The sequence below is a fragment of the Pseudophryne corroboree genome, chromosome 3 (assembly GCF_028390025.1).
Source record: "Pseudophryne corroboree isolate aPseCor3 chromosome 3, aPseCor3.hap2, whole genome shotgun sequence".
NCBI classification, from domain to species: Eukaryota; Metazoa; Chordata; class Amphibia; order Anura; family Myobatrachidae; genus Pseudophryne; species Pseudophryne corroboree.
The window spans coordinates 508676868-508690107 of NC_086446.1; the positions used below are offsets into that span (position 1 = coordinate 508676868).

A 13240-nucleotide genomic window follows, 5' to 3' on the forward strand; every position below is an offset into this window, starting at 1 on the left:
GTTCCTATAGGAACGAAAGGACTGCGGCTGAAAAGACGGTGTCTTTTTCTGTTGGGAGGGGACCTGAGGTAAAAAGGTGGATTTCCCGGCTGTTGCCGTGGCCACCAAATCCGATAGACCGACCCCAAATAATTCCTCCCCCTTATACGGCAATACTTCCATATGCCGTTTGGAATCCGCATCACCTGACCATTGTCGCGTCCATAAACTTCTTCTGGCAGATATGGACATCGCACTTACTCTCGATGCCAGAGTGCAAATATCCCTCTGTGCATCTCGCATATATAGAAATGCATCCTTTAAATGCTCTATAGTCAGTAAAATACTGTCCCTATCCAGGGTATCAATATTTTCAGTCAGGGAATCCGACCAAACCACCCCAGCACTGCACATCCATGCAGAGGCGATGGCTGGTCGCAGTATAACACCAGTATGAGTGTATATACTTTTCAGGGTAGTTTCCAGCCTCCTATCTGCTGGATCCTTGAGGGCGGCCGTTTCAGGAGACGGTAACGCCACTTGTTTTGATAAGCGTGTGAGCGCCTTATCCACCCTAGGGGGTGTTTCCCAGCGCGCCCTAACCTCTGGCGGGAAAGGATATAATGCCAATAACTTCTTTGAAATTAGCAGTTTTCTATCGGGGTTAACCCACGCTTCATCACACACTTCATTCAATTCGTCTGATTCAGGAAAAACTACAGGTAGTTTTTTTTTTCAGACCCCACATAATACCCCTTTTTGTGGTACATGCAGTATCAGAGATATGTAAAGCCTCCTTCATTGCCGTGATCATATAACGTGTGGCCCTACTGGAAAATACGTTTGTTTCTTCACCGTCGACACTAGATTCGGTGTCCGTGTCTGGGTCTGTGTCGACCGACTTAGGTAAAGGGCGTTTTACAGCCCCTGACGGTGTCTGAGACGCCTGTACAGGTACTAACTGGTTTTCCGGCCGTCTCATGTCGTCAACTGATTTTTGTAATGTGCTGACATTATCACGTAATTCCATAAATAAAGCCATCCATTCCGGTGTCGACTCCCTAGGGGGTGACATCACCATTACCGGCAATTGCTCCGCCTCCACACCAACATCGTCCTCATACATGTCGACACACACGTACCGACACACAGCAGACACACCGGGAATGCTCTTATCGAAGACAGGACCCCACTAGCCCTTTGGGGAGACAGAGGGAGAGTTTGCCAGCACACACCCAAGCGCTATAAATATATAGGAACAACCCTATAGAAGTGTTGTCTCCCTTATAGCAGCTTAATATATATCAAAAACGCCAAAAAAAGTGCCCCCCCCTCTCTTTTTTACCCTGTTTCTGTAGTGCAGTGCAGGGGAGAGTCCTGGGACCCTTCCTCGCAGCGGAGCTGAGCAGGAAAATGGCGCTGTGTGCTGAGGAGATAGGCCCCGCCCCCTATTTCGGCGGGCTCTTCTCCGGAGTTTGTGAGACCTGGCAGGGGTTAAATACATCCATATAGCCCCAAGGGCTATATGTGATGTATTTTTTAGCCAGAACAAGGTATTCTCATTGCTGCCCAGGGCGCCCCCTGCAGCGCCCTGCACCCTCCGTGACCGCTGGTGTGAAGTGTGTGACAACAATGGCGCACAGCTGCAGTGCTGTGCGCTACCTCATGAAGACTGAAAAGTCTTCTGCCGCCGGTTTCTGGACCTCTTCGCTTTTCGGCATCTGTATGGGGGTCGGCGGCGCGGCTCCGGGACCGGACTCCATGGCTGGGCCTGTGTTCGATCCCTCTGGAGCTAATGGTGTCCAGTAGCCTAAGAAGCCAATCCATCCTGCACGCAGGTGAGTTCACTTCTTCTCCCCTAAGTCCCTCGTTGCAGTGAGCCTGTTGCCAGCAGGACTCACTGAAAATAAAAAACCTAAAAACTTTTTCTAAGCAGCTCTTTAGGAGAGCCACCTAGATTGCACCCTGCTCGGACGGGCACAAAAACCTAACTGGGGCTTGGAGGAGGGTCATAGGGGGAGGAGCCAGTGCACACCACCTGATCCTAAAGCTTTATTTTTGTGCCCTGTCTCCTGCGGAGCCGCTAATCCCCATAGTCCTGACGGAGTCCCCAGCATCCACTAGGACGTTAGAGAAAAAAAGAATTTGAACCCCTTACGTCATAATCTAATTTACCTAGCTGAGAATGTGCACGCTTTAGCTGGCTTTGCTCCCAACTATAAATTAGTCTCCTTATGTGGGACAAGTGGACAAGTGAAAAAAAAGTGTCTATAGCAGCTTCTAGCTATCTTTTCTCAAGTACATTCTATAAAATTGAAGGAACCACTATGCAAAGAAAAAGAAAAATCCGGAGAAACCTTAAAACAACGCAAAGACAGTGAGAAGAAAGCCACAAAGTCTATGTTCTTCCACCCCCAGATGACTCATTGGGGGGAAAAACCTGCCTGTTTATTTTATACGGCTCTGAGGTAATTTACACTCTTAAATGAGACAGAATTTGTGGTGTCAATTCCTCCAGTAGGTCAGCAGATAGTAAGCACCTGCTGTAAGGGTGAGGTAGGAATAGAGCTTTAAGATAAGGTTTGCTTCATTTTTCTCCTGTGGGTTTTCTACGCCCCTTTATCTACAAAATGTGTTTGAAGTTTGCTCTATGCAGCCAAAGCAATGATTATATATAAAACAGTATATGCCATGAGCATGACACACAAGCCGAATAAACTGTTGTGATGAAGAATCAAAGAATTCTGGGAGAAAAACCTTTAGAGCAGCCATTTTGTGATAAAATTCCCGAGTCTGACTGCTCAGCCTAACTGCACAAATCCTTATCTCATGTTCCCGATTTGGGTATAGGAGTCATGAAAGAGCCATTTACCTGGTCTGTCGAAGTGGGATGGGCAAGGAAACACAAAGGAAAGGGTCAAATGTGTCACTCTGCTTGTGGCAGTGCGGACAGGTTAGTGAAGATCTGAAAGTACACATAAGACAATTAATCCTGACGATCCTAGGTGCAGTATATATTTATACACACAAAAAACACAAACAGGCAACGCTATATTTAGAGGATATGGAGGCAGACAAGGTGTCTGGTGATGGGTAATTACAGCTGTGTCATCTTGTTACCCACAGTGGGGGCAAGGTCTGAGTCACCATTTTTCCTGCTTTGACAGCATTATCCACTTTTGTAATGTATGGGAAATGTATCAACTGCATTACATACTGGACACATTCTCAGAAGCCAGCCAAAGACAACAAGGGCCCTCATTCAGAGTCGTTCGCTCGGTATTTTTCATCGCATCGCAGTGAAATTCCGCTTAGTGCGCATGCGCAATATTCGCACTGCGACTGCGCCAAGTATCTTTGCTATGAAGAAAGTATTTTTACTCACGGCTTTTTCATCGCTCCGGCGATCGTAATGTGATTGACAGGAAATGGGTGTTACTGGGCGGAAACACGGCGTTTTATGGGCGTGTGGCTGAAAACGCTACCGTTTCCGGAAAAAACGCAGGAGTGGCCGGAGAAACGGGGGAGTGGTTGGGCGAACGCTGGGTGTGTTTGTGACGTCAAACCAGGAACGACAAGCACTGAACTGATCGCACAGGCAGAGTAAGTCTGGAGCTACTCTAAAACTGCTAAGTAGTTTGTGATCGCAATATTGCGAATACATCGGTCGCAATTTTAAGATGCTAAGATACACTCCCAGTAGGCGGCGGCTTAGCGTGTGTAACTCTGCTAAATTCGCCTTGCGACCGATCAACTCGGAATGAGGGCCAAGGTTTTTAAAATGTGAGTTTGTACTACAAAACTCTCGACATATGATATAACATTTTACATTTGAAGAACAGGTTTAACTTACATTTCTGAAACAAAATACCACTGTTAAGATTTTTCTTTACAGCAAAATATTGCATGAAGAGAACTGTGTAATTTAAGCGCACTCATCGTCATCATCACACCATGAAGGCAGCTACTTTATGGGCTGCGCCAGTAATAATGACAATGCAGCCTGTCAACTCACTTGTAGGCAGTAAAACTGCTATAGAATATAGTATTATCTTTAGCCATAATTTTATTCAAGTCAGTTTTCTTTAAAAAAAATCTAAAATAATTTTTATTTACATGAAGCCCCCTTCTTGTTGAGTACACACTTACAGTACCAGAAATGTCCGGTGACTGCAGGATCCGCCAACCAAGCAACCAATTTAAGTAAGCACATCCATTTACCAATCGGCCGTTTGATAGGTCATCCTAACGTCACAGCATTGTGGGCAGGTGGATTTTGCCAGCCTAGCTGTGAAGTCAGTCCTCGCAGCCAGTGTAAACGACCTTGTTTATGCTTAGGAAGGATGGAACATGACCGTTCTATCTTTCATATAACCCATTCTTTGTGTACACAAAATGTGCGCTGAAGTGGATTCGTTCTGATCTAGGAATGAATGCCCGTGCTCCAGTATGTACCCAGTTTAAGAATGTATGCTCCATTAGATTTTTTATTTATTTATTTGTATATATACATTTTCCTTTAAATTAGAACTTTTTGCAAACAGAATACAGTATATAATTTATTTGTTTACAAGTTATGTTGTAAATTACTGTATAAAACTTTGGTGTATTTAAAAAAAATATTGCCATTTAACTCAGACCTTTTTTGTGACTGAGGATTTGTGTCCCAAATGTTAATGCCCAATAATTATGCCTCTAATTACCAGCTGTACCTGTACTTGGCTTGAAAGTGCTCTTGTACAAAGCTATGTTCCCCGTCTGTCTGTGAGGAAGGCGAGGAGTTCATCATACTGTGATCAGTAACAGAAAGCTGCAGACACAGGAAAAATTGTATATTAATTGTTGGAGGAAATGCATTTAAAATGTAAATTCTGCAACTACTACCTCAACTACAAACCTTATGCAAACATATTAGACTGATATCAGAACAAACAACATCTAAACTCAGATATTGGGGGACATTTACTAAGCAGTGATAAGAGCGGAGAAGTGAGCCAGTGGAGAAGTGTCCATGGCAACCAATCAGCACTGAAGTAACATCTATAATTTGCATACTATAAAATTATACAAAGCTGCTGATTGGATTCTCCACTGGCTCACTTCTCTGCTCTTATCACTGTTTAGTAAATGTCCCCCTAAGTTTATTGCGTGTGCTCTTGAGAAGCATTTTTCAATATTATCAAACCAAGCAGTCTATGGGCAGGATACATGACGCATGGCATTCTGAATGTGATGTATCCCACATCCCAATGCATGCATATCAGCGTATACCAACGCCATATGCATGAATATTTCAGCCAAGGATAACTCTCCCGATGAGAGCGGTCCTTTGGTGACTTGTGTGTTTAAGACCCAGGAGTCCGTCTGTGCATTCGTCGTATGACACATGCGCTGTGTGGGGGTGGGGGATGCTGTGAAATATCCGATTGGATCCCTCTCAGGGGCAGTGCGATAGAAGCACACAGGCTTCTATAGAGTCCCGCCATCTAAAGATGGAGTTACCCACCGTACATTCCAGAGCTTGATACATATGCAGTGATTGGAAAAACCTCTGAAAACTGCATTTTCAGAGCTTTGGCTGCACGTTTAGCACTGATGCCTCCTGCTATAAGCATTTATGTGAAAGGGACACGTTACAAATTAATATGCTCACAAATTCACATCTGCGCATGTGTAGTATGATAAAACTCACTATTTGCATCCCTACAAAGGGAGACAACAGACCAAGAATCAGTCCCCATGTATTCATAACAATAAAAATGTAGCCCATTATTTATCAAAATCCAGGAGGATTCTCAATTGGCACTTATCGTGGTATTAAGAGAATGCCCTCTAGCCACAATATATCTCCAGGGCAGCTCAGCAAGACTCAGTTGCCCTGCCGTAATGGTTTGCAGAGTTGCACATTAAACTATTAAATGTGTGTGTGTGTGTGTGTGTGTGTGTGTGTGTGTGTGTGTGTGTGTGTGTGTGTATATAAATATACTCATACATACATACATACATACATACGCACACACACGGTCAGAAAATCACATTATTATGAGCACGAGCTAATAGCCAGAGTAACCGCTGTGTGTAGCATGGACAGGCTAAACTGGCTAAACTGTAGTTTTAGACACACGTCTGGTTCTTTTGGACAGTGAGCTGCTCCACTTTAGCATGTCAGCCGGCCCTCACGCACCTTCGTAGCGGACGTTCCCCTCTCGCATCAATGGCATGTGGTGCTCCACAGTTTCCACATTGGTTATTCGTAATGGTGCCATTTGTCAAGGCATGATACACCTTCACCACAACAACATGCAAACAGTTCACAAACTGCGCTGTTTCAGAAATACTGTCACCCTTGGTCCGAAAGCCGATAATTATCCCTTTTTGCAACTCAGATAATTCGTCCATTTTACCCATGACAGCAACGAGTGATATGTGTGAGACGACCTATCATACACCTTATATACCCACCTAGCCAGCGCATGACACGTGACGTACTTCATGGGCTACGCGCTGCCAACATCAAATGTAGGAGGTGCTCATAATAATGTGACTCTACAGTGTATAATATATATATATATATATATATATATATATATATATATAGAAGGAAGGAAGAGCGGCACTCTGCGTCTTGAGGTCAAAAACTTGTATTTAAACAACACATAAAAAGTCAGACGTTTCGGGGCTCACATACCCCTTTGTCAAGGTGTACAACCTTGACAAAGGGGTATGTGAGCCCCGAAACGTCGGACTTTTTATGTGTTGTTTAAATACAAGTTTTTGACCTCAAGACGCAGAGTGACGCTCTTCCTTCCTTCTATTTGAAAATTCCTTCTGGGATGGCACTGGTGCCTGCTTAATACATCTATGGGACTGCCTGTTCACTTGCCACTTATATATATATATATATAATGTGTGTGTACACTGAATTTAAAAGGTAATCTACTTTACGACTACCGGTAGCTTTTTTTTTTAAATGCATGACATCGACTTTTTAAAACAGATGAGGAGATAATGGTAAAATGACAGTGCACTGAGGCGTTTGTCACGAAAATAAAATATATAATTAAGATACTTATAGTTCTGTAAAAAAAAAAAAAAAAACCCGATTATGTAAAAATATTGATGACTTGTTAATTTTAAGCTGCTACTTAAAAACTGAAGGCACTGGTAATATTTAAGTTGGAAGACGACATGGTTAAATGTACTCTGTACTCTGACTGATGTAGAATAAATTTGGCTGCCACTGATTTTTAAACTAAATTAATGTAAAAATTCTGTGCAGCCAGCCATGGTCAGGAGAGTAAGCTGCCTTCATAGGATTAGGTGCTTTAAATCCATCGGGTATTGTGTATAATTGAGTGAATATGATCACCAGAAGGATAACACCCACACAGGTTTATGTGGAACTACAACGGCAGCCCTCCTCCCTGAGGAATGAAACTCTTTTCCGATAACAGGAAGCTGGGATGCCAGCCAGTCCCTGGTTATAGCTTCCGGGGAGAAGTTGGCAGCAGTCAGCTTATAACAGGTTCTAGTCTAGATTGAATAATTTGGTATGAAAAGAGTTAAAGGCACAAATCAGCGTGAGAGATAATAGTCAATTTGTATTTTGAGACCAGAAAATAAAATGTGAAGACATATATGTTCAAAAAACATTATGCAATTCACGCAATTGATGAAGGGACAGATGTGATTTAATGGGGGGGATAGGGAGGGCTTGTAAGAAGATTGTTAAGAAAGCATTGCAGTTCCACTAATGAGAGTTCTGCCAAGTAGAGAGCCTGCTCCACAGACTGTGAAGTATAAACCACTTATCCATCTGTTTTATGCTATGTATTTCTAACACGCTAGTGCAGTAAACTTCTCATGGCCACAGCAGGCTGCTGCCAACTGACAATTATTGAGGTGGCTTAACAGTAAAAACAAAAACAAAAGAAAAAGAAAAAAGAAAACTACAAAATAAATCAGGATGCAGTAACAGAATGACTACTTGCACTTAAGGTATCAATTATACTTCTACTATAAAATATCTGTTTACTGAACAGTAGTGTGAAAGTGCGCCAGGTGGAATGATGAAGAAATCACACATCAGTATACAGTGCAGAGCATAATTCAAGCATCATCTGATGTACAACCACAATGTAGATGTAAATGGAATGACAGCAAAATAGTTTTATCATTGTACCCTTTGCAGGGAAACTATTACATTAAATGCCCTTTTCATCATAGTTCTGAAAATGTAAATTTGATAAATCAATTAGTAAATGTTTTTCTGTTCTTATTGTCTGGGCCTTATAAGTTAATATATATTGCAGAGGAGTACATACAATGAAGAAAAAGGAGAATTATGGTAGACTTACCATTGTTAACTCTCTTTCTGCGAGGTACATTGGGTTCCACAGGGAAACATCAGGGTATAGAGTAGATCTAGATCCACCAACAGGCTAAAGCTTTAGGCTGTCCCAGGATGCATTGGAGCCTCCTCTATAACCCCCACCTCCATGCACTGTGAGCTCAGTTTCGTTAACCAGTCCAATGCAGGAGCAGGTAAGAGAGAAGGTAGATAGATGTTAGTCACATAGAAACAAATTCACACGACAGGAGAAGGGACCAGCGGCTAATGGCATACAAACCCATAGAAGCAAGGTGCGTCGGGGTGGGCGCCCTGTGGAACCCAATGTACTTCGCAGAAAGAGAGTTAACCATGGTAAGTCTACAATAACTCTCCTTTTCTGCAGCAGGTTTCATTGGTTTCCACAGGGAAACATCGGGGATGTCCTAAAGCAATTCCTCAAGGAAGGGGATGTGCCTTAGCGGGTATGAGGCGTCTAAAGGAGGCGGAAGTATCAAAGGTATAGAACCTAATAAACGTGTTCACAGAGAACCACGTAGCCGCCTTGCACAATTTTTCTGCAGACACACCAAGAAGGCCCAACAGACAGAGTAGAATGGGCATTAATAGCAGCAGGAGCTGGGAGACCAGCCTGCGCATAAGCTTGTGAATCACCATTCTAATCCATCTGGCCAAGGTTTGCTTATTCGCAGGCAAGCCACGTTTGTGAAAACCAAACAAAACAAAAAGGGAATCTGACTTCCTAATAGAGGCAGTCCTCTCCACATATATACGGAGAGCCCGTACCACATCCAAAGACCACCCTTTGGAGGACAAATCAGAAGAGATAAAGGCCGGAACCACAATCTCTTGGTTAAGTTGAAAAGATGACACCACCTTAGGTAAATAACCTGGGCGAGTTCTAAGAACTGCCCAGTCACAATGAAATTTTAGAAAAGGTGGACGACCGGACAATGAGCCTAAGTCAGACACCCTTCTAGCAGAGGCAATAGCCAGTAAAAATAAGACCTTGGCCGTGAGCCATTTATGGTGCACTGTCTCAAGAGATTCTAATGGAGACTCTTGCAGGGCATTCAGGAGAACAGACAGATTCCATGGAGCCACAGGAGGGACATAGGGAGGCTGAATCCGTAAGACACCCTGAGTGACTGTATGAACGTCAGGTATAGGCGCAATTTTTCTCTGAAACCATACTGACAAGGCTAATATGTGAAACTTGAGGGAGGCCATACGAAGACCTAAGTCCAGGCCTCTTTGCAGAAAAGCCAGAATTCTGGAGTTCTGAATCTGTATGCATCATAATTCTTATCAGCACACCAGGTGATGTAAGAAATCCAGACCCTGTAATAAATCCGAGCAGATGCCAGTTTGCCGGCTTTTAACATAGTTTGGATGACCGCCTCAGAGAATTCTTTGGCTATCAGGAGTGATGCCTCAAAAGCCACGCCGTCAAAGCCAGCCTGACCAGGTCCGGATAAAGACAAGGGCCCTGTACAAGGAGGTCTGGGTGATGAGGAAGTAGAAGAGGATGCTCTGTCGATAGACCCTGCAGGTCTCAGAACCAATGCTGTCTGGGCCACACTAGAGCAACTAGAAGTAGAAATCCTCTTTCTTGTTTGAACTTCCGCAGGACCCTGGGCAGGAGTGACACTGGAGGGAACACGTAGGTCAGCCGAAAGTTACATGGAATTGCAAGTGCGTCCACGAAACCTGCTTGAGGATCCCTGGTCCTTTGGTCCTTGACCCGAAGACCGGAATCTTGTGATTGTGTTGAGACGCCATAAGGTCTACGTCTGGTAGGCCCCACTTGTCCACTAGGAGTTGAAAGACTTGTGGATGAAGACTCCACTCCCCGGCGTGCACGTCCTGGCGACTGAGGAAGTCCGCTTCCCAGTTTAGGATGCCCAGAATGAACACTGCCGATATTGCTGGCAGATGGCGTTCCGCCCAACGAAGGATTTTTGACCCTTCCATCATAGCCATGCGGCTTTGAGTGCGCTTTGATGGTTTATGTATGCTACCATAATGGCATTGTCTGACCGTACTTGAACCGGCCTGTTCTGTACCAGGGCGAGAGTCAATGCATTGAACACCGCCCGCAACTCCAGAATTTTTATTGGGAGGAGTGACTCCTCTTTTGTCCAGCAACCCTGAAAAGAGTGTCGCTCCAACACTGCACCCCATCCCCTCAGACTAGCGTCCGTTGTCAGCAGGACCCAGTCAGGGATCCAGAAGGGACGGCCCCTGCTGAATTGCTGGTCCTGTAGCCACCAGGTCAGCGACAGACGAATCTCCGGAGTCAAAGTGGAAAGGATTAACCTCTGCAGAGGGAGAGAATGTCGAATGCCGACACCATCAGGCCAAGTACTTGCCTCGCCGAGTGTATCGACACTATACACAAAAACAGTTATAACCACACTAATAGCCAGACCCATAGTAAATACACATAAACGGCCATATTCACATACAAATCTGGCTCTATACTAAACCTACAGAAAACGCTGGACCCACAGAAATATCCTTTTTTTAGACATGTGTGAATTCAGTGTACTCTGCTTTTGCTGTATATCTAGTGTCAAAGTCAGAAAAATATCACTATGCACACTGCCATATTTGCACCTCATGCGAGCTCCCGCTGCGCGTGCAGGAGCTCTCCCGTGCGTGCGCATACTCGCAGTCGCGTGCACCCGCAGGCGCACGATATGCGGATTTACGGTAGAGTTTGTATGCGTCTAGCGGGCGACTCAATCGATATATATTTTAACCATATAATGTATTTTGTAGATCATGGTCCCTTTGATAGATTCTGAAAGTTTAGTTAATATAGCATGTTCATGGACAAAGAGATCCCTCTTTGTTTGATACGAAGGGTCAGACATGGGTCATACAGTGGTGTTTAGTATCCATCGGAAGAGTATTTAATTAGCAATATTCCGGTGTTGGTTTGAAGCGGATTAATCGCTCGTGCGAATAGTTATGGACATAAGAAGTTTATGTCCATTTACTATTATTTGCACTTACTTATCCATGCGGCGGGAAACCTAGTTTCCCACCCACCTGAGCAGTTGGAAGTAGACACAGCCCACCTGTATGAATCAACCTATGACCTTTTGTTATAATGCGAAGACGAATTCCTGTGTCCAATGAACAATGAGATTGTAGGGACCATTGAATTGTATTGTGTGTGGGGCATAAATAGACAAGCCGATCGTATCCAGCTCATTCTCTTCAACGGTTCTCAGTGCTGATAATCGGGAGCTGGATATCCAGAGGCGCATGCGATTGTTTCCCTTTGTGCGTAAGTTTTCTCCGCAATCATATTGTTTTTCTTGTTATTATGAGCCATATCTCTCTCTCTCTCTTCTCCCCTTTCCCTCTCTTTTCCTCTTAAAAGTGTTATTGTACTGTTATTGTATTTCATGTGTAGTTATCTGGTTAGGTAGTCTATGTTATATTGGTAGTGTATGACTTGTATTGTATTATTCTTTTGCAAGTATAAACATTCACATAAGGCGTTAGACCCTAAGATCAGTATCTGTATATTTCTTATATTTTTAAGTATACTCAGAGCGTCGGAGACGCTCAAACAGCTTTTTAAGTTAATAAGGTTACACTGTGTTACATTCACACTCTATCTCTACACCAAGGTTTACTGCATAATACACTGTTTTATGGTATAGTTATAAAGGTTTAACATTGTGAGCGTCTGCGCCGCTGGTGATCTCCTCGTGGTCCCGAGTGTCCGCTACGCTATAGCGAATCATTACGTTAGTCGGCAGCCAATAGCGTGCCTGCCTGTGATCTCTTGGCCGTGAGCGAACGGGACGCTTGAGCGTCTCGACTACGGCTAAGCGATTGTTACGCAACGTGCGTACCCTTACGGTATTCCATACGTTAATAGCGTACAGTGTTCTTAGACCTCTTAAAGGGTTTTAAGTAAGATAAATATTTAGCTTTATCAATTGGCGGCTCGCCCGTCCTTCACATATCTGTACTAGGTAATTTCAGCAGACATTATCCATCAGCAAAGGGCGGGAGATCATATTCCTCGCAGTGCTGTCTGGATAAGCGTCTGCTTCGCTTAGTAAAGGGTGCTGAAGGAATCCGGGAACCGGAGGTAAGAACAACACGCTAGTGTCTTTTAAAACTGTTTATTTCTGTCTTGCGTACGCACACACGCATATCTGCATTTCTTTTTATTCGTGTATTTTCATATATCACTCTCCTGTTTGCCAATTTATAATTGATAAACGTGCTAAGAGAGATTTGTCGCTATTTCATAGTTAAAGTGTAAAAGTAATACATTAAGGTGTAAATTGAAAAGCACGCACACAGCTCTGCCTAAAGATACAAGGAGAGATCGGTGTGGTGCTCGGTAGATGATCGAGGATCATCTACATTGATAAACGTGTACATTGTGTTACGGTGGATATTTGCTTTGTGTACACGTGTCTCTAACAAAGGGCTGAGACTTGCGTACGCAACCCAAAGGCCGACGCACGCAGCGTATATTACGCAACGGAGCGTCCGGGTACGCCCACGTAACTCAAATCACACGATAAGTGTTATTTTAGCAGGCGAAAAGGTGGCGACGCGATAAATAGCGCAAGTCTATTTCAGTGTCCGAAATTTAAGCTAATAGATCCTTCTCCAATTTACAACACATCTGGTCTAAAGGAAAGAAATTTCTGCGCAGAAATAGAAATAGAAACGAAAGTGTACATGTGGTGAGTGAGTGTTTGCATATATAAGTTTTTACAATTTTGGGGATTGAACCACAGAAATCATCGAGTTCTCGTGAAGTACATACGTGTAAGTGACATACATGGTGGCTAGGGAGGCATCCCTTGTTAAACATATAAAGAGCATTAGAGTGTAGCAGACCAGGAGGTCATACTGTAGCAGACCAGG

The 13240-nt window shown here is 43.8% G+C and overlaps 1 protein-coding gene across 1 annotated transcript in view; it reads right to left on the reverse strand.

Moving 5' to 3' along the window:
• The window catches only part of USP43 (ubiquitin specific peptidase 43), a 182606-nt gene that overhangs the window by 74467 nt on the left and 94899 nt on the right, over positions 1-13240 (reverse strand). Inside the window, exons 3-4 of the mRNA XM_063961040.1 lie at positions 4692-4789; positions 2852-2944 (exon numbers count right to left, since the gene is read on the reverse strand). Of these exons, the coding sequence (XP_063817110.1) occupies positions 2852-2944; positions 4692-4789 (191 nt within the window). The remainder of the gene's footprint in view (positions 1-2851; positions 2945-4691; positions 4790-13240) is intronic.